At 43.7% G+C, this 25,751-nt stretch overlaps 2 protein-coding genes across 5 annotated transcripts; both read left to right on the top strand.

The window, feature by feature from the left end:
* Window positions 1–3,525: 3,525 nt before the first annotated feature.
* On the top strand, window positions 3,526–9,849 carry LOC120018416 (protein fosB-like). Of its 3 annotated transcripts, XM_038961604.1 has the most exons (6): window positions 3,526–3,773; window positions 3,985–4,163; window positions 5,668–6,006; window positions 6,234–6,341; window positions 6,722–7,078; window positions 7,233–7,298. In XM_038961604.1, the coding sequence occupies exons 1-6, from the start codon at window positions 3,710–3,712 to the stop codon at window positions 7,296–7,298; spliced, it is 1,113 nt and encodes a 370-aa protein (XP_038817532.1). In that variant the 5' UTR covers window positions 3,526–3,709. The 3 variants fall into 3 exon arrangements, with proteins under 3 accessions (XP_038817532.1, XP_038817531.1, XP_038817530.1); XM_038961603.1 differs by having other exon boundaries at window positions 6,722–9,849; XM_038961602.1 differs by having other exon boundaries at window positions 5,668–6,036; window positions 6,722–9,849.
* A 2,763-nt stretch (window positions 9,850–12,612) lies between these two features.
* On the top strand, window positions 12,613–18,946 carry LOC120018415 (uncharacterized protein C19orf47 homolog). 2 transcript variants are annotated; one of them, XM_038961600.1, is made up of 8 exons: window positions 12,613–12,654; window positions 13,880–13,967; window positions 16,325–16,439; window positions 16,728–16,809; window positions 17,024–17,149; window positions 17,348–17,419; window positions 17,774–17,847; window positions 17,950–18,946. In XM_038961600.1, exons 1-8 carry the CDS (start codon window positions 12,636–12,638, stop codon window positions 18,487–18,489), a joined length of 1,116 nt encoding a protein of 371 aa, XP_038817528.1. In that variant the 5' UTR covers window positions 12,613–12,635; the 3' UTR covers window positions 18,490–18,946. The 2 variants fall into 2 exon arrangements, with proteins under 2 accessions (XP_038817528.1, XP_038817527.1); XM_038961599.1 differs by having other exon boundaries at window positions 17,348–17,494.
* Window positions 18,947–25,751: the final 6,805 nt, after the last annotated feature.

Genomic DNA, 25,751 nt, shown 5'->3' with positions numbered 1-25,751 from the left:
CGTCTACAATAGGTATTCCTAAACAGTTTTCCTCTAGCCCAACCAGGTAAAAAGATCTGACCCGTATTACCGGCACAACATTTTTATCTTCCTATACAACACCATTCACCACATTTATGAGAAGCGGAAAGTCATGCGATTTCCTTATTCTGTGGGGTGCCTATACTGACTTGCCTAGTTAAATAAAGGTTAAATATAAAATATAGGGTGGCGCACATATAATAAACAACTAAGAAAAATGTGGGCAATTTGCTTGTGGGCAATTTGCTATTGTGTGGGCAATTTGTGGGCAATTTGCTATTTGAGATTTGTATATTATTAAGAACCGGCTTCCCTGAGTAGCTTACAATACCAATTTAGCCTCAGGCATTTGCTTAAGAAAATGATGAATGAGTCAAATAATATAGCTATGACCTTGTGGTATAGCAGTATTCATATGGTGGATAATAATATTGTGCAATAAGTGGCAGTCAATGTCGTAAGACCTCAGTAATTTTGCACCACGTAGACTTCTAGCAGCAGGAGAAATGTCCCTAACATATTTTTTCCATGAAAATGAGTATTAACAACTCTTAGATGCAGATGACAACTGAATGGCTAACTTCCTAGGCAGAACAATGTACACTATTTCAATGTACACTATTTTGCAAGAATTCATTCCCGACCAAACCATTTAGCCACGAGTAGCAACCAAGAGGCATCTCCTGAAAAGCAAGTTAGGGGACAATTTAGCTTGCTGTAGCTAGGCTAGCTAGAATGCTTGCTATGCTGCGCTGTTGTAGCTAGTATCTCCCGACGCTTCACACGACTACAAGTTAGATGTATGCATGCAAAACCATTAACTTATATGTAAACGGAGATGGCAGAGCTATAACACAAACTTTAAAACACGCAAAATGCGCAGTTAAACGAGTGGATTCGAGGAAAAGCTACATTTCAGTCAGCCATGTTGTTCCTGCCTCAACTACAGCTCAGCCCCTGCCCTGTCACTCAAGAACTGGTTACTGCGGAAACCGGTTGCCAGGCAACAAAAACAAAAAAAGACAAAAGTTCTACGTCTCTACGTCAGACGTGTTGGAACGGTATCTCCAAGGCAACGCAACGCTGTATATGCAGGAGACATGCAGGAGACGTGGTGAGAAAGGGATTGTGGTGAGAAAGGGATTGTAAGCACATGGTCGGTCTGTAAAACCGATGTAGTCTTGTTTTAGCCGTTATACAACATAGACACAAGTCTCGTTGATTATATATGTATGCATGCTATTAAAGATGCTGTACACACCTTGTCTTTTCTTGTTTATGTCTAGCTAGCCTCAGCTTGCAGTGCAGATCTGTTTATGACAAGGGAATTGCTGTTTGCCTGATGCAGATGCTTTTTATTTATTTAACTAGGCAAGTCAGTAAAGAACAAATTCGTATCTACAATTACGGCCTAGGAACAGTGCCTTGTTCAGGGGCAGAACGACAGATGTTTACCTTGTCAGCTCGGGGATTCGATCTACAAACCTTTCGGTTACTGGCCCAACCCTCTAACCACTGCCGCCACAGTCCATGCTAACTGTATCCCTCAATTCAACGACCTTTTCCTTTCTTAAACAGTTTAATGGTTGTTGTCGTTGTTTCAGTCAGTGCAATTAGAATGTGAAATGGAAGGTATGCTATTGATCTCAATAATAGCCCTCCAGCCCTATCTTCTTGATAACTTCCCTGATTATGAACCTCCTTCCTCTAATATTATACAAAACTTGCTTCTCTCCTGTGTAGGTAGGTACATGTATGCGGTATTGTTATGACCTCAGAGTTTACCATGGACCATCTGTACGGATTACTCATCGCGATTGAGCACCGACAAAGTACAGAACGTTCCTCATCCGTGACGTTGTAGTGCTGACTAATTGTTGTTATCCCCACTATTCCCAGTCATTTTACACACCGATATATTCTACAGCATGCCTACCGCGGTGACATTTTACCCCCCCCCCCCCCCACATACACACACACACACACACACACACACACACCTCCTCCCACCTGCCATATTCCCATTTGCGTCTTTACGTGGAGAGGAGCAGGCTACAGAAAAGAAAATCAATAATGTTTCTGTACAGTTCGACAGAGGATGATGTTTGCAGTGACAGCTGTGTATTTCCGTCACTACTGCCCACTATCCGTGTCGGAACGCTCTGCTTCAATCTGTTTACATATTTTCTGGTAAAACGTTTGGAGACTCTTGAATAAAGAATACCCCTCGTTGTTATTCTGGGAACTCGTGCGGAAAAAAAATTGACAACAGAATCATTGATCAGCGACGCCCTCTGCACATTTCACACACCACGCTCATGAATAACACAGTCTATCTTGCCATCTTCTACATGAGTGCATAGACTCACAGTCCATAGATTAGTTGCCTGAAGATGCTCCACTCATACAAACACTTCGCATGCTTTGGCTCGACCTTCTCCATTTCAGTCTAAAAGACCAGCTCATAAACTAATATTGATGATATTTGATGCAATGATAAAGAACAATAAATGAATGTGTTCAAACTTGCCAGTGCGAAAAACCTGTCGAAATCCCAGCAGCAGATGATCCAGTTCTAGAACGAGGGATACCACGGCCTCCTCAAGAAAGGGAACTCCCGAGGGCGTGTCCGTGAGAAAGTTTATCCGAGAGGATTTTCTCTCTTTGCCTGGTGTGTTTCCTTTCTCTTGTGAGCGATGTCAAACCACCACAATTGCGTAAGAAATCGACAATGGAATGTGTATATGTTTATAATGGCCAACCGGTCTAAATAGTGCCAGTACGAAGTAGCCTGTCCCATAGCCTTATTTTCATTGATGTTCCTTTAGAAGTAATTTCAGTAATATCCCATTTCATTGTCACTAGGCTATAGCCTACAGTATATACTAGGCTATATATCTGCTAACCTACATGCAAGATCTATATTAATTTATATATTTATTTATCTCTTTAGGCCTATGCAAATATTAATAATATATATACGAGGCAGACAGTCTGTACATTAATAATCTTGCCTGTCTTATTCATGAACATATTCATTAGGCAATGGGCCAAACTAGCCCTCGAAGTTTTACTTGATCTGGAGCTTAACTCTTCAATATTTAGGCTTTTTACTGAGTCTAGAAAATAATTATTAGTCTACATGAGCAGACACCTTCAAAATACTAAGAACAAGTGCATTTGGATTAGCATTTCATCTGCTTTACAATAAATCATTTGGCTACGTGCACACTAAAACATGCTGTTTCATTCAATTTACTATCCGAAATTGTTTATTGGTTAGAAATATTTCGTGGCTGTGTTAGTAACATTTTCTATTCTCGTCTGCTGTACCATTTCTGTGGGAGAGGGAATCCCTTGCTAAACGTCATTACCAAGGATACCAAACAAAAACACAACCCCATAAATGGGCACGTACGTCAGCGGAACTCCGAGGCGGGACTTCGTGTCCTTTACAATGCTTCGCTCGTACTCCATGGATTCATTCATAAGACAAGACTCGCTTCTGTGGGCTGAGACTCTATATCGCTGATCAGTTTACCCATAGTCGACTTTTACATGGATCTATAATTGCACATTGGAAAAACGGACAAAGGACATATTTTCGCGGACTCTGAATTGGATCAATGAGTTTTTAAAATCCGGAACGTAAGGAGTTTCCTTAGCAGGGAACTGGATTTCCTTCTTCATGCAACTTTTTTGGAAAGAGACCAAGAGCATCTTACCGGAGCACAATAAGGAATACATTAACGGTAAAATACTTTCTTAACATGAATGTTAGATAATGCAGCAACACGGTTCTTATTACGTTATTTCCGATATACATGTAGGCTACACGTAAAGCAAGGTTTCCAGTTCTGCATGTTTACTGCTGACCAAATCCTAGATACATGAGATTGCATTTCAATGACAGCAAACTGACAGCTGTCTCCCCTCGCCCATGTGTGTGCGCTTGAACTGCAGGTGACATCACACTCATTCCGGGAACTGTAGGTTTCTCACTCGGCTCCTCCGGGGTAATGTTCCAAGGGTTCCCCGGTGACCTTGATACCATCTCCCGTGGAAGTTCGTCCCCGTCTTTTGAGTCTCAGTACCTTTCCTCCGTGGACTCCTTCGGGAGCCCGCCGGCCAGTGCCTCACAGGTAGGTCCAATAAGTCAAATGTCTTTACTTTGAGCAATGATTCGAGAAAGGGAGCTTATGTGTCCTTTTCCCCCACTTTCCGAAAGTTTATTATTATAATATTGAGGCAACATTTCATTTGACAGATGTTTATATAATAATGCATGAAGTCTGATTTATGTTGTTTATGATGATGTGGCCGTGGGCTGTATTCCAGGAATATGGGTTAAGTTTAGAATTATTTAATATGATGCTTTACAGTTCAGTAGCATTTGCAAATGCTGGTGCAGTTATACCTTGTCGCATTAGAGTTCTACCATGCAGAGTTTGGATTTATCAACCTGAGTATCATCATTATTATACGCTTGTTATTACATAGGTTCTATGATAGGGAAAGGCAAGAACATTTCCCTTTCACGTCGGATCAACAATGCTAAAGATATGCTAATGTCCTGGAAAATTACAGGCACTTGAATTGTATTGTAGTAAAGGCTTGCCGGCCGGCATGATCTCTGACTCAGGCTTTGCCAATGCTACTAGCAACGTGTACTGTCTTTGGTGGTTGGTTTACAGCGCCCCGCGCAACGGATGACAACGTTTTGGCACTCTCCTACGTATGCACAAAAATACTCCGCCTTTGCTCGCTTCTCTCCACGCTCCCAGTTCAGGGCTCGCTGTGACGTAAATGCGTTCTATTTTGGAGTGTTACGTTGCGTTGCTAAGGGAACGCCGGGGGTGTGACGGGGGAGGAGGAAGGCAGACTTTTTTGAGCGAGTTGATTGGTTTAGGCGGTCTCCTCAAAGCTGCATGCCCCCTTGCCTTACACGCTTTGATATGAATATTAATGTATTCCGAGTTTACTATGGCATCACTGCTCGTCTCAGTTATAATTAAAGCAGAGAGAGCCAAGGATAGATTTGGGCACCTACATCTATTCTTGCAGTGATCTATTTATAATGTTCTGCAGGAATTTTGGGAGACTCCAACTCTCACTGGCATTCAATCATTTCATAATAGTGAAATTTCCTGATATGCTTTATTACTTATTGTAAGCTTCTATGAGCCTTCATGATGTTGTTATAAGGGTTATACATGTGTTACATTTTAACACATTTAAATGGATTGTTGTTATTAAGTTAGTATCATAATGAGATCATAATAAGACATTATAAGGGGGACATACAATGCATTTATAACAGTATCATAATGCATTATACCAGTCAGCTTCTTATCCACATGGTAAATGTTTGCAATGGTGGCATTTTATTCAACGTTTGTTTATAGATGACTTGTAATTAGAATGGGTGCGTCAAACTGTACCCTGAAAGTGTGTGTCTTATGGACATCAAGGCTATGCAATCTTCTGCTGTGATATCTACCCTCTTATGTTCAACGAAATCAACATCTAAGTAGTTCACAAAGCAATGTTTAAAGAGCAAGTCACTTGTTGTCATTGCATTGTATAGCAGCATCACATTTCTCTGTCTGTGTTCATGCCTAACCCCTTGATCTCTGTGTGTTCCAGGATTGTGTGTCTGCTGGAGGCGGGGAAGGGGTAGGCAGTGGTTCTGGGGGCAGCAGTGGAGGAGTAGACATGCCAGGCTCCTTTGTGCCCACAGTCACAGCCATCACCAGCAGCCAGGACCTGCAGTGGATGGTGCAGCCAACTCTCATCTCGTCCCAGGCCTCTGGTCAGAGTGAGACGGGAACCTCTACTATGACCCAGTCTGTGTCCCTGGTAGACCCTTATGATCTGCCAGGGCCCAGTTATTCCTCTGGCTCAGGCTTTACTCCCGCAGGCTCTGAGACCCCGGGCCCCATCCGCCAGTCTAGGACCCGTAGTCGCCGTGTACGAGACGAGTCTGTGAGTGACGATGGAGATGTTGGTGTGTTTGTAAGTGTGTGTGTATGCCCCGTGTGTCAATCTTTATATGTCAAATGGATAGACAGCGAGAGTTAACATATTCACCACATTTTTTAATGATACTGTATTTGATGAGACATCTATATATCTGTTATTCTAAGCTAGCGAGATAGAGGCAAAGGCAAAGTTTGGGTTTGTTTTAATCTCTCCTTATTCTTTTCCTCCAGTTGACTCCAGAGGAGCAAGAGAAGAGGCGTGTTCGACGCGAGAGGAACAAGCTGGCAGCCGCCAAATGCCGAAACCGCCGGCGCGAACTCACTGACAGACTGCAAGGGGTGAGCTTGGCTGGGGTTCTTACTGTCAAAATGACTTATGTTAATAATTATATACAGTGTGTTACGCTACATTACTAGGCTTATGGTAATGACTGTGTATGTGAGTAATAGGAACACAATGTTATTTAAGTGGCTGGTTATTAACAGAAGTTGAAGTGAGAAAAGATGATTATAGTGCGTGTTACAGTCTATTGTGCCTAGAGTTGTTATAGTCTAATTTGCCAGTCCTAGCATAGGCTATGCTATCTATTTCAAGGAGGAAACATGTAGGCCTATCTATATCTAGAAAGATAGCCATGCATCCACCTCCATAGACATAGAATTCAAACAGCTGTATAGTCTAACCCTCTATCTCTCGCCTTTCCTCCCTCCCTCCACAGGAGACCGACATCCTGGAGGAGGAGAAGTCTGAGCTGGAGGCTGAGATCTCTGAGCTGCAGAAGGAGAAGGAGAGCCTGGAGTTTGTCCTGGTGGCTCACCAGCCCAGCTGCAAGATCCCCTACCAGGAGCAGCAGGCCTCAGGCTCCACACAGCTCCAGCATCAGCCCCCACTGCCCCAACAGGCTCCCGTCTCCATCGTGGGCTTGACTGTGGAGGACACTTTCTACCTGCCTCCTGCCTACACCTCACAGCCTTCTACTTCACAGCATCAACAGCAGCAGGTTCAGCAGCAGCAACAACAGCAGCAGGTTCAACAGCAGCAACAGGTTCAACTGCAGCCGGGGATGATGCAGGAGGTAGCGTTTTCTAGTTCTTTCTATGGCTCAAGCGAGCCTGCGCCGGGTGGGCCGTGCCTGGTGGCCGACGGTGGGGGTGGTGGTCACCATGATGGCGCGGCCGCTGGCAGCTACAACCCTTCATACACATCTTCATTTGTGTTCAGCTACCCAGAGGGAGCCTGCGGGGTCAGCGCTAACCAGAGAAACAGCAGCAGCGAGCAGTCCTCTGATTCCCTGAACTCGGCCTCGCTGCTCGCGCTGTGACTGACCGACAGACACACACACCACACGCACACACACACACACGCCCCTATGTCAATCACTTATATACGGCAAAAAACAGTTGCTCATGGTAGACGAGGTCAACAACATGGATAAACATACATTATATAATGAGCCATACAAACTCACACACATTCAGACCAAGTAAACATGAAATCAAGCAAAGTTTGACCACATAGCATTCAGTGCACACCGTTGTCCTTATGAGGTAACCAAACGTAACTAATCAAGTATTTAAAGTGAATTCAAATTGAGTCTAAAACTCTGGGCTCTGAGTTGTCAGTTGATCTGTGAAACATCCTCTGACATCATACCCGGCTTAATTCACAATGAATCTTTCAACGTCTTGTGACGTGCACGTACAGTGCACACAGTAAATACCAACATGCTCACCTGCGATCCCACAAGCACACTTATCCTCCCCTTCGTTCCCTCTGTCGGTCATCCCTCTCTCACTGCTCCTGCTCTCATCTTCTTCATCCCTCTCTTCATGCTGAATGTATTTGTGCAAGCAGAAATAGGGAAGAAGGACTTAGGTTTGGGTCTTCTTTTGTGAGGCCAGACTGCTGAGCTCTTGCTCTCCCCTCCCGCCTTCCTCATCCTCTCGGTTCCTCTTGCTTCTTCGTCATTAGTTGTGACTTGGAAAGGGGAGGGCGTCACAGCCTCCAGCTATTTGGCTCTTTCTCTTTTTATCCTGCCGTCTACTCTTCGTCCATCTCTCCATCTTTGTTTCTCTCCTCTGTCTCTCCCTCTCTCTGTCTCTTTGAAGTCTTCGAACCCTGAGAGCACGCCGAGCCCGTCCAGACCCTGGGACCTTGACTGAGCGCCGGCCCACCTCACACGTCCCCCACATGGACACGGACGCACCCCCCACTGAGGAGCCCTGGAGTGTTTCGCTCAAAGTAGACCTTTAAAAAAACAAAAGCAAAAAAAAACACACATTGAAAAGACACAAAATAGGATGGACACAAATGCAAAAGGGTTGTCACTCTTTTCATTCTTCTCCTGAGCCATTGTTGGATGTTGAAACGATGGAGATTAAATGAGACTTGTGTTGTGACGGTGAGATGAGGACGGCAGGAGAGTGAGAGAAGAGGCTTTAGCCGAGGTAGAGGTCTAGAGGGAGAGCTGAAACTTTGGCAGAGACAGAGGATGAGCCCCCTGTACTCTTAAGCCTAAATTGAATTTTAAAAAGCCAAAACAAATCCAGCTCTTGCCAACTGTGTGTATGGGTTACCTCTTACCGGCATAGTACCACCGCCATACTGCAAAGTCTCTTCATCCTGGGTCCACACAAATACTCATACCGTCGCGTTCAAGCATCTGAATTGTCCTCCATTCGTTACTGATACTATTGTGTACAATGTTCTTCCCCCCTCCTTTATCACCAAGTATTTTCTGTTGTTGTTTTTAAGTCTTACCTTTGACAGAGAAAATGTAATGAGAAAAAAAAACATTGAGAGATGTATGTCCTTTTGTTAAAGATCTTTTGTCAGACGTGAGTCTATTGGTATCAGATGTGAACCATTGTTTTTAAAAAGATACTTTAAAGGAATATTCAACCAACCTCTGAACATTGGGATGAGTGGCCTCTGTTCCTCTCCTAGTGGGAGGGGCATTTATTGTGAGTGTATCTCACTCTGAGCCACTTGGCCCGCTTATTTATTTCTTGATTGAGGTTGACACGATGTTAGAGCACAATACAGAGCCGGACACACAGAGGAGACAAGAGGAGGGGGTGTTTATGAGTATGTGTTCTTCATTTGCCTGTGAATTTGTTCCTTTTATTTTCAAGTGACATTTGTTATGTTTTATGTATTTTTTTGTTGTTGCTTTGTCCTCCGCTCTAACCTGTGTCGCCACTGCCGGACATTTTTGTTCTTTCAGGGGAGGTTTTCCCCTTAATGTTACTATTATTATTGCATTGTGTTATTATTTGATTTTTTATATTAGGTTTAGCAACTTCAGAGGCATGTGCACTATATATATTTTTTTATATGTGTCAAAAGTATACTTAAAAGCATATGCATATACATACAGAAGATGTGTATATTTAAGTGTATGTACAATGATTGTAAAGTATGAATGTTTGAAAATATAAAAATGGGATATTTTTGTCAATGAAGAAACAGAGGGGGTTGTTGAGGCTGGTTTTAAAATTGATATTTTTCTAAAAGAACAAAATAATTATATTAAACTACCGTACTTAACCATTCCCTCAATATGACGCACATTATCACTGCCTGTGCTCATGTTTTATATATAAAGCACATTATTCAGGATAACTATATCTAACACGTGATACGGCATGTATTGCAGCTCGTCAGTATGATGAGATTATTGAGGTGGTGCTATTGCCTTTGCCTGTTTGTTTTTCTCTGTGAGGTCAGTCCCAAAGCCTACACCGCCAAAGCTTAATGTCACCACTTAGTCCCCTTCGGACCCAAAATGAGGAAACTAATATGAATTGAATGTCAAAATACATATTAAAGTATTAATGATGCAAATCATTTTCAATTGAATGTTTTTGTTGAGAAGTCTGTTAGAGTCTAGTGTGCATTCTTGTTCAATAAAGTAGTTATGTATTTCAATCAACAGACATTTTTGGAGAGCTTTTTGAGAGTTGCTCTCTTTAAAAATATTCACCTCATAGTAGTTATTGTTGAAATATCAATGGAGGTGTGATAGGGAAAAAAATATGTTTGGCTTATCATTAGATGGGCTAAAGTCTTAGTTGTGAATTCAAAAGAGGGCCCCTCCAAAATAACTAACGTGCCAGGCTTCAACTGGTAAGACAAGGGACAGGCCTCATACGCCCTTTTTGAATGACGAACGTCATTGCCTTTTCATTTCCTTCCATGAACCTACCATGGCATTGTTGATGATGTGTGAAAGGGGTTTATACTGATAGGTGGCACGTGTACGGAACGGTTTTGTGGAGCTACCTGTCGTAAATCAGATGAACTTATCACAGTACAATCCTGTTCTGGCAGGTTCACTTACAACAAGTCTTATCAGTGATGAGGTCCATGGGTCCTGTTCCATCAAAAGCGCTCACAGAGTCTCCAGAGTTGGACAAAAACAACAATCCCATGGTTCTTTCACTGAACGAGAGCATGTTTGAATATTCATGCCGATGATATTCTTCTTATTTCACACCCTAAACAGTGTCGCGTTGATTTCTTGAATCCCAACCATGCATTCTCTCAGAGAATGTGATGTCATTTTTGTCTTACCTTGGAAACCCGGTTAGGAAGAAGAATACACACTTATGTCAGCACTGGACAAATCAGGAAATTAGGTCCAGTTCACATAAGTCTCATTTTCTAATCTGTACCATCTAAGGTGTCCTTTATATAGACCACACAGAGAGAGAGAGATAGTGTCTGTCCGCACTGCAGATGCTTGCTCACTGTCAACCCCCCTTCTCTTCTACCCTTCTCTCATCTCCGGAAATGGCATTTTCTGCAGTGTCCAGGCTGGTGGCCAATACTGCCTTCACACCACCTTCCTAGTGTGATTTGTTTATTCACACCATCACTGGAGGCCTAGAGACAGAGAGACCGAAAGGTAAAGACAGAGAAATAGAGAGGAGGATTGAGGGAGAGAACTGAGAGGATAAGTCATTTTGGAAGTTCTTTTTCTAACAATCCAAGTAGAGATGGGCCATGGACACATGTAGAAATGATTAAATAAACTCAGTAACTTTGTTGTAGCAGTGGACCTGCCTTCATACAAATACCTGATACAAGACTGACTGGAACAGACAAGAGGTCTTTTACCATTTTTGTGAATGACAAATTATTTATTTTCCCATGAGTTGCAAACTTACCATGTTATGTATCGAAATTGACACTTTGAGATGCAGCACTCATATCGTCTGAAATAGACATGTAGCAAATCCTCTGAAGAACTTCATTTACACAGTGCCAGAAATCTCCTGGCACTCTCTTTCTGCTACGCTATGTGTCCAGTGTGATCATGTATTGCTGTGATTTTCAACCCCTGTTATAAACTGTACTGTGATCTTTCATTCACATAGCCCTGTATCTATGTTTGGGCCAAGAGGTCTTGACCTAATTGAGTGGAGGTTGAGGGGTGGACCTTGATTATAAATATAAGAATCTTAAAAGAAATATTTCAAAACACTCAATTTCTTAGCATTTTCCTTTGATGCCTTATTTCTGTTATTTCCTTCAATAGAACCTTCGTCTTTTCCTCGAATGCCTTCTCTAGAAAAAAAATATAATAATCAGACTGTATATGTAAACATATGTTTGTCTTTTTCTGTGAAGCAACGGTTGCATTGTTGTGATCAGCAGTGACCAATGAAAATGGACTTTATACTCGAGACATTGAGACTATTTCTAACAGCTGAGGCCCAAAACTAAATGGCTTTTATTGGAGGATATTGAGAGGGTGCTGCATCAGTGGTACAAACACTTTTACTCAACTGATCGATCTAATGATGGTGCTTTGATAACTACACACTTGTCCTTGTTCAATGCATAAAATAAGTATAATAATTGATGAAATGTAATACTCAATAACCTTAATAATAATCTGTTTCTGAATGAATCAATTTAACCTCTGATTACATTATACAGTACTGTCCATCTTTTTCAAATGGACCAGATGTTATGACAGTACACCTGTCATATTTCTTTCTCTCTCTCTCTCTGCCTCTCTCTCTCTCTCTGTGTCCACCCCATTCTAACTCCTTTCCTCCATTCTCTCTTATTTTACTTGACAGAGGGGGGGGGGGGCTTTACTCATTGTTGTTGTTGATAGACAAAGCTGAGTGAGCTATCCCCTCCTTAACTGTTTATATTACCGTCCAAATCTTTGTCGAGAAAATGGCATTCAATAAACAGCAACATATTGTCAAGGTGATTTGTTGTGTTGTGTTGTGCGTGTGTGGCCCAGTGGAGGCTGGTGGGAGGAGCTATAGGAGGATGGGCTAATTGTAGAGGCTGGAATTGAATAGATGGAACGGAGTCAAACGTGGTTTCCACATGTTTGATACGGTTCCATTTATTCTATTCCAGCCAATACAATGAGCCCCTCCTCCTAAAGTTCCTCCCACCAGCCTCCACTGGTGTGGCCCCATTCCTCACCTCTATCATAAAATGTAATGTCACTGAAATGTCTCCAAAAAATGAACGACAATTTATGGCAGTAGATTGAAGGCTTACACTGCACTCTCGTGGCGAAAATATGCCACTTCAGAAACGCAACGGAAATTACGTCACGAACGGAGCTGTCTCATGGATGCAGCTGTTCTTCTGTAAACATGGCGTCCGTAACAACAGGTGAGTGATATAAAAGGGCCCGGATAACGTGGAAAATCGCTTAAAAAGACTCCAAAAATATTTGTTATCAATTATTCTTAGAATACTGATTAAGGATATTTATTTTTCGGAATGTAGAGAAACTGGTTTCTGTATGTCTAGCTAGCATAGTGTGTAGGTCTCAAGTGCCGACTAGAATGTAGTAGCTAACTTTAGCCGTTTAGCTAGCTAGATAACGTTAGCTATTCAAAATTGGTCGTGCATCATTCTTATTTGTGGTTACTTTTTTTTTTTACCACAAACAAAAGTGGGACAGATGACTAGTTTGTCATTGGCTCCATCGAGTTGACTGATAGCTAGATTGACTACAACTTCGTACCTAACATTTTCATTCACATGAACGTTAGCTACTGTTAAATTGGCTAGCTAGCAAGTCAACTAGTAGCTAGTCCACAACTACACATGTAGCGTTCTAACATTAGCGTGATGGAGGGGAGGTAGATCGCTAGTCTAACAACTAATGTTACCGAAAGGTCGCCTTGTTTCATTATCATACGTTTCGTGCAGGCCATGGTGAAATTAAACCTATACAGAACGGTTGGTTAACTAGTTTAGTTAGCAAGTTATTTTATATGTTCGCGACGAGTAGTCACACACTGCAACCAAAGCCCTTTAGCTAATGTTGGGACTGACTAAAGCTGCCAGTTGTCTCCCTCTAGTTAGCTAACCAGAGACCACTCAGTTTAATTAAACTTTTATTTTGCCTGATACTGTAAAATGAAGTCCTTTACGAATCACTGATCCGCTTTGACGGCAAAATTATCGTTCTGGTGGAAACACTGGCAATATCAAATGTGTCTATGAACCCCCGTGGAATTTCGCTGTCACCACAAGGCGATCCATCATGGTTTTATAAATAACACCTAGCTGGCTGGTCGAGCATGTGTTGTCTGACTTCAGCATGCTGTCCTGTCCCCCAGGGTTTCCACTTGGCATGTTCCATTGGAGCTCACTATATGGATATAGCCTAATCAGATGGCTTTGAATTTTAACTTTGAAGGTCAATAAGTTATGGCTGTTAGTATTGCAATTGAAAAATACGTTTGTCAAAATACGTTTTAAGACCATCACTTTTGTAATATAGCTCTTAAAAGATACTTGTAAACACTTCAGCAATTAAAGTCAAGGTGTTTGTTTTTATCAGCTACTTGAGCTGTTTTTAACGCTCCTCCTTCTGCCTTTTCAGCCACCTCGGAGTGGATCCAGTTCTTCAAAGATGCTGGGATACCTGCTGGTCTGGCTGTCAACTATGCTGTGTCTTTTGTGGACAACAGGTAATTAAGGCTGTCTTCACTCCTTGGCCTGGAACAGTTCACCACAAAATGAAAGATTGTCAGACATTTTAATTTGATTATTGGTCCCCTGTGGCTCATTTGGTAGAGCATGGGACTTGCAACGCCAGGGTTGCGGGTTTGATTCCCACGGGGGACCAGAATGAAGAAATATGAAAATCAGGGATGCAAACTAGTCACCTTTTGGCGAAATTTGCCATTTTGAATCCAAAATACGTGACCTAAGTGAGTCGTTTAGATCCGATGAGAAAGGTTGGGGGGGGGCTTTGGATCACTACTGGCTGTAAGCGAACGAGTGATGCGCGTTTTGAGCAATACTGGCTGTATCCAATGCTCAGCCAATCGTTCACATAACAGAATGCAGCACGCGACTGAAGAGAGAAAAGACAACCAATTTGCTAGTTACAGAATCAGCGCGCACTCTGGAAAGACAGCCGTAGGGTGCAAAGGCAGTTTGCCAGTTACAGCAGCGCGTCCCTGAACGATAACGAAGAGGTAGGTGAGAAGCCTGACCACGGAGACGGGGGTGAGAAGGTGATGAAGCGTACTTCATGAGCTGTAACCGAAAAACAACTGGCATTTGGAAAGTTTGAGGTGAGGGAGAAAGTGTTGTGGAACAAGTATTGTTAAGTATCTTGCTATCGTAGCTGGATCGAATTCTCCGTTAGCTAGCCAGAGAAATGTTAAGCAACAATAGCCAACTTAACTGATCAAATAATTGTGTTTATTGTTTGAAAGTTAGCTGGTTAATAAAGTCAGACAGCTAGCTAGCTAACGTTACAATATCAGATGAGCTAACGTTAGTGAGCTAACCAATTCGCTATAGTATTAACTGGTATACGACTCCTTGCCGTTCCTCAAGTTATAACTCGTTAGTTGCTTAATGGACCCTGGCAATCTGTGTGAAATGTTAACTAGCTAAAGAACTATCTGAACTAATGTTTTCCCTCTACAATATGTGGTTAATTTTCAGAATGAGAGAATTAGGTGAAAATGAGGCAATGTTTGTTAAACAAGTAGATTCGGGGATCAAGTGTAGCTGGGGCTGGGCCTGGCTTATGCCAATAGATGTGAAAGAAACACCACACACGTTCCCTCTTTCAATACAGTGGATAAAAAGGGGTATATACTCTGCCTGAAATTATGCCAACTCACCATGTCTGAATCAGTGGGAACACTGAGCTTGTTTCCCGGCAACAATAAGGTCCCATCTAGGGGTGATGGGAGACAGTGACACCCTTGTTCCTTATCTCCAGTCTACTCCGTAATTTGTTTTTTGTTGCGGTCATTGTGGAAAACCCCGCTTCAGAGGTAGGATGTTGGAAATGGAAGCAACGTTTTCGGTGCTTTTGAGGCTATCAGGAAATGCAGCCTTGATTTTAATCCAGAAGGTCGGCAGAGATGAAGTTCTCAAGCATACTTTTAAGGCCACCGTCATTTGCAACCTCAAGGAGTTGATCTTCTTCCTGCACAGACATGGACGATTCACCTGGGACATTCACAAATGGGTCGCGGATCCATTCCTTCGCACTTCGTGGGTCTTTGGCGGTTGGGAAGTAACGCTCGAACTCCATTGACGGCGAAGCTGGGGGATCGCGCACCAGCTGGGAGAAAGACGGCCCAGTCTGTCTCTCCCAAAATCCCGCTAATATTTGGAACATGTCAAATATGCCCCTTTGGGCCTTTTATTTTCCTTAGCCCTTCCAAAGATATCGACGTTTGCTTGTTTTTTATTCATGTCGACTAACGTTGGTGAGCAACACAGCTCACACAGACGGTGATAGACTCGCGCCGCGCGCATTACTCAAGTTCAAAATCTGTAAACTGTTGTGGGCGTGACAGAGATATTAGAGTGATGAGAAAAGGACCAACAGACTGCACCAAGTTCAATGTAATTACTGCACAAATAGCCTCTAATTGTATATAAATATTATTTTATTTTACAGATAAAAAATATATAATAAATTACCCTTTCCATGTGGCCCGGTGGTTGGGAACAGCTGATGTACATCATATTGTTTGTTGTTTAATTAGTTAAAACCTGTATTTCCCCCCTAGCAGAGATTCTTTTTTTTTTTGCATGTTTCAGTGCAAAAAGAAAGTGTCACCTTTTTGGGCACTCACCGGTTTGCATCCCTGGAAAATGTATGCACTCACTTCTGGACTCTGGATATGAACGTCTGCTAAATGACTAAAATGTAAATGTAGACTGTAAACAATTTGGTATTGAAGTCATGAATAATTTCCATTAATTTCGAATAAATTCTCGGCCATTCTTCTATTAGTAGGAATGAAATATCTCTCTTTTCTCTCGCAATCCCACCCCCGTCTCTCTGCAGGGTCCAGAAGAACATGCTGATGGACCTCAGTAAGGAGATCATGATGGACCTGGGCATCACTGTCATCGGTGACATTATTGCCATCCTCAAACACGCCAAACAGGTCTACCGACAGGTAAGGAGACGGCTTGTGTAGAGCATGATCGACCAGTCTATCGTGATCGACAGGCTGGTAGACCACCGGTCTAGAGAAATGATGGGCGGAAAGATGGAATCACTTCCCGTTGCATCATTCATTTAAAGAGCTTTTCGAGCACATGTTGGGAGCACTTCCTCCAATGCAGCACTACAAGTCATGCGAGAGAGATATGGTGCTTTGCCAGAAGACTTGCTGTTTTTAATGCTGTTCTGACAGCAGTTACTCCAATGCTGCCTCTCTCCCACCTCCCCTTCCCCTCTCCAGGACATGTGCAAAATGGCCACACAGGCCATAACCTCAGGACAGTCCAGCGTTCAGACCGAACTCCGAAGAACTGCCAACACCCGTGAGTATTTTGATTCAAAACAATGAACCGTTAAGAATTTCATACCAGTGATTTTCCTTTTATGTATCGCCTTTCTCAACGTGCTTAACAGTGTAGGACGATAAGTCACCCCTTCCACCGCCAATGAGTAGCGTCACCCTCTTGGGTAATGCACGGGAGCCATTCTGTGCCAGAATCCTCACCATATGTTTCTAATCCTCTTGTTTCTCTGCAGCCGCCACACGTATGATTGCCAACGCCTTAAGCCGCGACTCACCGCCAAGCACACCAGCCCATCACCCTGACAACCGGGCAATCTCTGTGACAGTGTCCAACAAACAGGCCAAGAGTGGCAAAGCAGGTAGCTACCCCCCTGTTCCACCCTCTGTGTGGACTGGCCTTCTCACTCTATCTGCCGTAGCAGGAGGCAACATCTCCCTAGCATAGATATCACACTGACTCTCGCCGTCTCCATCCCACAATATCTCATTCTTTTTCTTCTCTACCTCTTTCCACCTCCTCTCTCTCTCTCTCTCCATCCTATCTCTCTTTTTCCCAGTGCTGAGCCGGCCTGCTGACGAGGGGAACGGTCTGCCGGTGAAGCGTCGGCGCGTGACTGCAGAGATGGAAGGCAAGTACATCATCAACATGCCCAAAGGCACCACGGCACGCACCGCCCGAATCCTGGCCCAGCAGGCCAAGAAAGGTAGGGCCTCACCTTCTGGCCAGGGTGAACCAAGGAAACTAATCATTCAACGCCCTTTAACGCTCATCCCACTAATATTATGGACTGCCGCATCTAAAGGAAATGGTTCTTGGAATGTCCTTATTACTTACCATGATAAAGATGACCCCTATCCCCAACTAGAAACCCCCCCCCCCCCCCCCAACACACACCATTCCACCCTTTCTATGTGTCTCTTTCAATTTCTGTGTTTGACAGTATATTTATCTTTTTAACTCTGTTTCTCTTACCTATAAAAAGGGAACAAGCGGATGTCCGTGTTTGAGCGACTGGGAGCCGAGTCCAAGGCAGATACCACCACGGGTAGCAGCAAGGTGAGCCGTCTCTTTTAACACGTTACATGTGTGTCTATGTGAGTGACGTTGAGTGTTAGTCAGGGCATGTCCTCTCTGCTCTCATGGCCCGTCTCTCTCCAGGCCACGGGTGTGTTCAGTCGTCTGGGCCGAGCAGACGAAGCGGAGGAGGAGCAGGGAACAGCAGGAAGGGTTGATGTAGACGGAGTGGAAGAGGAGGAGGAGGAGGAGGAGGAGGATGATAGTGACGGAGAGGGTTCGGTCCTACAGTACGCTGGCGTCCTCAAGCGACTCCCACCCTCCCAGAAGAAAGAGCCTGGGGCCCCCAAGCTGGCCCCCACCACCCTCCGCCGCCTGGGAGGGAAATTCAAACTCCCCCCCACTGATTCTCCCTCCTCCTCCTCCTCTTCCTCCCCCGATGGCCTCCCCCCTGCCAAGCTCAGCGTGCTTCAGAGACTGGGCAAGCCCCCTGCCTCCCCACCGCCTGCCGACACCCAGGACAGCCGGGTGACCAGCACCAGAAATAAGGCCCGACCAGGCCTGGCCCTGGCTAGCCCCAAGGTCACCAGCAGCACCAGGGCTGGAGGAGGGGAGAGTTTTGGGGCTCAGATGGACGTAGGGTCAGTCAATGTCTTTAAGAGACTAGGCAGCAGGAGGACCTAACACATATCAGGTCATGTCTAGACTTAAACAGTACCTTTTTATTATTTGGTATTATTACCCCTACGTGTTGGAGTCATGACAAGCATTGTGTTATTATATCCAACCGTAGAGGTTTGAGACGACCACTGCAACCTGGGTGAATGAACATTTTGGATGTTGCATCAGGTTTTGAAAGGTAAGTTTAGTTTCTATAGGCATAAATTGACCCATCCGAGCTAACTACATTTTTAAGTTGGACACATACAGACGAAAGATAGCCACGCTATGGTGCGGTATTCACTCTCTGCATTTTCTCCACGCTGCTGTTCCTCTCCCTCTGCCAAACAAGGAGATTAAAACTGCTGTACCCATCTCTAGCTTTTAGTTGTATTGTTTTATACTATTGTTATGGCATGGCACCAACACAGTGGCCTCTTGACCTCATATGCCTCCAGTTGGGGATGCCATCCGTTACCCCCCCCCCGGAAGGCTAGTTATTGTGACATGTTGATAACATCACATAAAAAGCTAACCAGGATACCAACAGAGACCTGTTTGTGCTAACATTCCACTCCTTGTCATGGTATGTTGGTTATATGACGCAGAGTACAAGGGGTGGAATGTTAGCACAAAACAGGTCTGTATTTTAGGCTTTACGGAGAGCTGCTTCTAGTGAAGCTGGCTAAGTGATCAAATGGATTGTTGGAATGCACGATGTAACGTTATTCACCATATCACGTAAGCACTCGCCTCACCTGGGCTGTGACTACCTGGTACAGTCCACTGCTAAGACTTTAATGCTGTAACTCTGGCCCTAGACTGGACAACAGCAACTGGCAAACAGCACATCAATGAACCTCTCAACCCACAAGCAAGAGCATTTCATCACCTCATTTTATATGAACTGTATTTGTAGAAATGTGTAAATGCATATTGCTTGATGATGCCTACCTTTTGAAGGCTCCACCACCACATTGAACCTCTGGTTGTATACAGCCATCTGCTTGAAAGCCAAGAGATTCTGAGTTGTCTGTTCACGGAAAAGGAAGTTACCCACCCTTGACCTGGAAGTAGATTTTATTGTGAGGTTTTTCCCGGGGCTTATTCAGTACGTAGAAATGTAACGTATAGAGCTCACATGATGCTTTAGTTGACTAACAAGAGAAGCATGTTAGTTCTGCACCATACCCTTTCTATCTAAATGTGTAATGTGCTTTTCTCTATAAGCCCCTGGTTTGTCATAATTCAGCATGGTATAGGAACTGATATGTAATGTCCCCTTGATATTGATACAATACTTAGCAGGTGTTCACCCAACTCAATGTCATTTTGAGACTGTGTCTTTTATTTATTTTTTATTAAACTTCACACCGGAACTTTGCTACACTATATATATTTTGAAAATCATGACAAAAAAAACGACATCCAAGGTTTTATCGTTTTTAAGATGTAATGGAACAAGTCACCCTGCCTTCAGAAAGTGATCTTGAAGATAAACAAGAAAATGGCGGAAAAAGTCTCGCCTGATTTATTTTCCTTCCATCTTTGAGCTAGCTACTGCAGCCGTCCCGTCCCCCAGGATTTCAGTCCTACAGGATGCTCTTGTACTTTGGACCTTGCTCTTTTAATGAGATACCCTATCATTGAAATTGCAGGTGTGAGACCAGAGTCAATATTTGGCTTCTCGGTGGAATAGACATTGAGCTGATCATTTATCGAGGAGTTCAATAATATGTGTGGGAGTGTTGTGTGTTAGGGGTTGAGTCAGTGAGCTCTCCATCTTGTCAGTGTTACCTCCCTGGAGATGGGTGTCTTAGCCTCCCCCTCACACAGAAATGCGCTGCATCGACAAACACAGGCAGGAGCACAGCTGGCACCACTAACCAGGCTTTTGACAGTGACAGACAGATGGGAGGGATGGTGCAAGTGTGACAGCCTGTCCAGTCTTCTCCCACTCACTGTTTCAGACAGACATAATACATGGAAGAGAGAGAACTCTCATAGACCTTCACTTCATAAGGGGGTTAAGTCACTACTTTCACCTCTGATTTGTAGCACCAGTGGTGGGAAAGGTACCCAGTTGTCATGCTTGAGTAAAAGTCAAGATACCTTAATAGAAAATGACTCAAGTAAAAGTGAGTCACCCAGTAAAATGGTACTTGAGTAAAAGTATTTGGTATTTTCTTTTGATAAGTGCGTGAATAGGACCATTTTCCTGTCCTGCTAAGCATTCAAAATGTAAGGAGTACTTTTGGGTGTCAGAGAAAATGTATGGAGTAAAAAGTACATTATTTTCTTTAGGAATATAGTGAAGTAAAAGTATTGAAAAATATAAATAGTAAAGTAAATTACATATACCCCAAAAAACTACTTTAGTACTTTTTTAGTATTTTTACTTAAGTACTTTACACCACTGTGTAGCACCCACCTGGCCTGAAATCCAGAACCTGTTTAGCTAAATCGAAATCCAATCACATCAAATTAAATTTTTAACATGCACCGAATACAACAGGTGCTTACTTACAAGCCCTTAACTCTATTTCTTGAACTGCATTGTTGGTTAAGAAAAGATTTACTAAATAAACTAAAGTTAAAAAAATTCTAAAAAGTGGCACAAAATAACAATAACGAGGGTATATACAGGGGGTACCAGTACCGAGTCAATGTGTGGGGGTACAGGTTAGTCGAGGTAATTTGTACATGTAGGTAGGGGTAAAGTGACTATGCTTAGATAGTAAACAGCGAGGGGGGGGGGGGGGGGACAGAGAGAACAGTCTGTGACTATACATCTTTTCAGTCTCCTGAGGAGGAGAAGGCATTGTCGTCTTTGTATGTTTGGACATAGTTTGTTGATGATGTGAACACCAAGGAACTTGAAACTTTGTACTCTGTGTCATGTGATCATGACAAGAAGTGGAATGATAACTCAAACCGACTGGTACCCAGGCTAGCACCCACCTAGATGATGCACAGAAACCATTTTTGCAACAGAGTCCTCATCAGATCTTACAGTGGAGAAGTGATTGGGTGTAATTACGTGTCCGTGATCTTTCAGGGCCAGAGCAGCTTTGCCAGATAGAAAGTCCTCTGGGTCACTGCTGCTTAGTAACTAGCACAGTCCCACAGCAGGTGATGCTGTTCATTAATGTGGACAGTGGAACATGGGCACAGTACATTCATAATAGTGGAGTGTGGCCGAACAACAACAGCCATGGATTCTATACCAGTGTAGGTCTGTGTCCTGCGGAATTAATGCAGGCTAGGCTATACAAAAGGGCACAACACTGGTATTTTTGTGGTTCCAATGGAATCTGGTCACAGATCATTGAAATGGACACCATTTTCCCCGAGAAAAAGAACAGAAGAGTGGCAGGAAAGGGCCTTCCCCAAACAGTTGTCACAAAGTTGGAAGAACAGAATCATCTAGAATGTATTTGTACAGTGCCTCTGGAAATTATTCAGACCCCTTGACTTTTTCCACATTTTGTTACGTTACAGCCTTATTCTAAAAGTGATTAAATTAACAAGTTTCCTCAGCAATCTACACGCACTTCCCCATAATGACAAAGCGAAAACAGGTGTTTAGAAATTTTTGTAAATGTATAAAAACATAAAAAAACAGATAGCTTATTTACATAAGTATTCAGACCCTTAGCTATGAGACTTGAAATTGAGCTCAGGTGCATCTTGTTTCCATTGATCATCCTTGACATGTTTCTACAACTTGATTGGAGTCCACCTGTGGTAAATTCCATTGATTGGACATGATTTGGAAAGAAACACACCTGTCTATAGAAGGTCACACAGTTGATAGTGCATGTCAGAGCAAAAAACAAGCCATGAGGTTGAAGGAATTGTCCGTACAGCTCCGAGACAGGATTGTTTCAAGGCACAGATCTGGGGAAGGGTACCAAAGAAATTCGCCAGCATTGAAGGCCCCCAAAGAACACAGTGGCCTCCAACATTCTTAAATGGAAGAAGTTTGGAACCATCAAGACTCTTCCTAGAGCTGGCCGCCCAGTCAAACTAAGCAATCGGGGGAGAAGGGCCTTGGTCAGGGATGTGACCAAGAACCTGATGGTCACTCTGACAGTGCTCTAGAGTTCCACTGTGGAGAACCTTCCAGAAGGACAACCATCTCTGCAGCACTCCACCAATCAGGCCTTTATGGTAGAGTGGCCAGACGGAAGCCACTCCTCCGTAAAAGGCACATGACATTCCGCTTGGAGTTTGACAAAAGGCACCTAAAGACTCTCAGACTGTGAGAAACAAGAGTCTCTGGTCTGATGAAACCAAGTCTGAACTCTTTAGCCTGAATGCCAAGTGTCACGTCTGGAGGAAACCTGGCACCATCCCTACGGTGAAGAATGGTGGTGGATGCATCATGCTATGGGGATGTTTTTCAGCAGCAGCAGTGACTGGGAGACTAGTCAGGATTGAGGGAAAGATGAGCAAAGTACAGAGAGATCAGAGCAAAGTACAGAGAGATCCTTGATGAAAACCTGCTCCAGAGTGCTCAGGATCTCAGACTGAGGCGAAGGTTCACCTTCCAACAGGCAACGACCCGAAGCACACAGCCAAGACAATGCAGGAGTGGCTTCGGGACAAGTCTCTGAATGTCCTTGAGTGGCCCAGCCAGAGCACGGACTTGAACCCAATCGAACATTCCTGGAAAGACCTGAAAATAGCTGTGCAGCTACAAACCTCACAGAGCTTGAGAGGATCTGCAGAGAAGAATGGGAGAAACTCCCCAAATACAGGTATGCTAAGCTTGCAGCGTCATACCCAAGAAGACTCGAGGCTGTAATCGCTGCCAAAGGTGCTTCAACAAAGTACTGAGTAAAGGGTCTGAATACTTATGTAAATGTGATTTCTCAGTAAAAAAAAGAAAAGAAATTAGCAACAATTCAAAAAAAAAAAAATGTTTTTGCTTTGTCATTGTAACGGCTTTCTTCCTGGGATGAAGGAGAGGACCAAAATGCAGCGCAGTTAGTGTTCAACATGTTTAATCAAGAATGACAATAACTTGAACACTATACAAACTACAAAATAACAAACGTGAAAACCGAGACAGTCCTATCTGGTGCAGAACATAAACACAGAGACAGGAAACAACCACCCACAATCCCCAACACAAAACAAGCCACCTATATATGATTCTCAATCAGGGACAACGATTGACAGCTGTCTCTGATTGAGAACCATATTAGGCTGAACACAGAAACAGACGAACTAGACACACAACATAGAATTCCCACCCAGCTCACGTCCTGACCAACACTAAACAAGCAAAACACATAAGAACTCTGGTCAGGACGTTACAATTATGGGGTATTGTGTGTAGATTGATGAGGAATAAAACAATTTAATACATTTTAGAATAAGGCTGTAACGTAACAATGTGGGAAAAATCAAGGGGTCTGAATACTTTACGAAGGCACTGTGTGATTTAGCGTTAAGATTTCCCTTCACGTATCCTCCTGAGTGGCGCAGCGGTCTAGGGCACCGTATCGCAGTGCTAGCTGCGTTACTACAGATCCTGGTTCGATACCGGGTTGTGTTGCAGCCGGCTGCGACCGGGAGACCCATGAGGCGACGCACAATTGGCCCAACATCGTCTGGGTTAGGAGAGGGTTTGGCCGGGATGTCCTTGTCCCATTGCACTCTAGCGACTCCTGTGGCGTGCCGGGCGCATGCATGCTGACACGGTCGCCGGGTGTACGGTGTTTCCTCCGACACATTGGTGCGGCTGGCTTCCGGGTTAAGTGTGCATTGTGTCAAGAAGCAGTGAGGCTTGGCGGGGTTGTGTTTCTGAGGACGCGCGGCTCTCGACCTTCGCATCTCCAGAGTCCGTATGGGAGTTGCAGAGATGGGACAAGACTGTAACTACCAATTGGATATGACGAAATTGGGGAGAAAAACATGTAATTCAAAAATATTTCCTTTCACTGGAACTAAGGGGCCTGAACAATGAAAAACAGCCCTAGACCATTATTCCTCCTCTACAAAACTTTACAGTTGCTCTCTTGGCATCTGCCAAACCCAGATTCATCCTTCGGACTGCCAGACGGTGAACCATGATTCATCACTCCAGAGAATGCGTTTCCACTGCTCTAGAGTCAAATGGAGGCGAGCTATACACCACTCCAGCCGACGCTTGGCATTGCGCATGGTAATCTTAGGCTTGTGTGCGGCTGCTCGGCCATGAACACCCATTTCATGAAGCTCCCGACGAAAAGTTATTGTGCTGACGTTGCTTCCAGAGGCAGCCTAGACCTCGGTTGTGAGTGTTGCAACCAAGGACAGATTTTTTTTATGTGCTTCAGCACTCGGTGGTCCAGTTCTTTGAGCTTGTGTGGCCTACCACTTTGTGGCTGAGCCATTGTTGCTCCTAGATGTTTCCACTTCACAATAACAGCACTTACAGTTGACCGGGGCAGCTCTAGCAGGGCAGAAATGTGATGAACTGACTTGTTGGAAAGGTGGCATCCTATGACAGTGCCACGTTGAAAGTCACTGAGCTTTTCAGTAAGGCCATTCTACTGCCAATTTTTGTCTATGGCGATTGCATGGCTGCAGTGGCAATTTAAGCAAAAAAAGTTTTATGCATGCCGGCAAAGCCACAACACTGAACAATACATTAATTGCACTATAACGCCGACAAACGGTGCCCACAAACTGTTCGGGCCTACATAAAGCTGTCCCAGCAGCCGAGCTTTCTTTTCAGCACCATGGAGTGAATCCTTACCACCGCTACACCTGGTAATCAGCGGAGCCTTGTCTGGCAGCGAATAAGTTCATTCAGCCTCATTTACTGCCTTTAAAAAAAAAACATAGCTGATATGGCTGACATGCTTAAACAAATGAGGTTTCTACTGACAATTGAGATGTACACGCTATGGCATAAGGGGACGACTAGTAGATAAGAGGCAATCCAAGCTTGGACGGACGTAGTCATTACACCTTTGTCAATTACTTTTGAAATGTACTATCGACAGAATTCAGAACATGGGCCATTCTTACAGTAAAATTATTAGGGTGAGGGACATGGGCTACTAACAGCTTACTACACAACATACACTTAGTATTACTTTCTTGGCTACAGTATAAGTATCTCCCTAGCATATTACTTAATTTATGCAGCAGCATACAATACATTTTTGGACTCACCCTGTTGTGCTGTGCTCACTTGAACAGGAAGGTGGCGCAGCGGTCCTTCTTGTATGCTCTAGAAAGAGGCACGAGTTCTCGATTTGGAATTCCGAGTTGGATGACCATTCAAA

This window comes from Salvelinus namaycush, chromosome 23 (genome assembly GCF_016432855.1).
Source record: "Salvelinus namaycush isolate Seneca chromosome 23, SaNama_1.0, whole genome shotgun sequence".
Taxonomy (NCBI): Eukaryota; Metazoa; Chordata; class Actinopteri; order Salmoniformes; family Salmonidae; genus Salvelinus; species Salvelinus namaycush.
The sequence above is the reverse complement of the archived record's forward strand: the minus strand, read 5'-3'. Positions and strand labels throughout refer to the sequence as shown.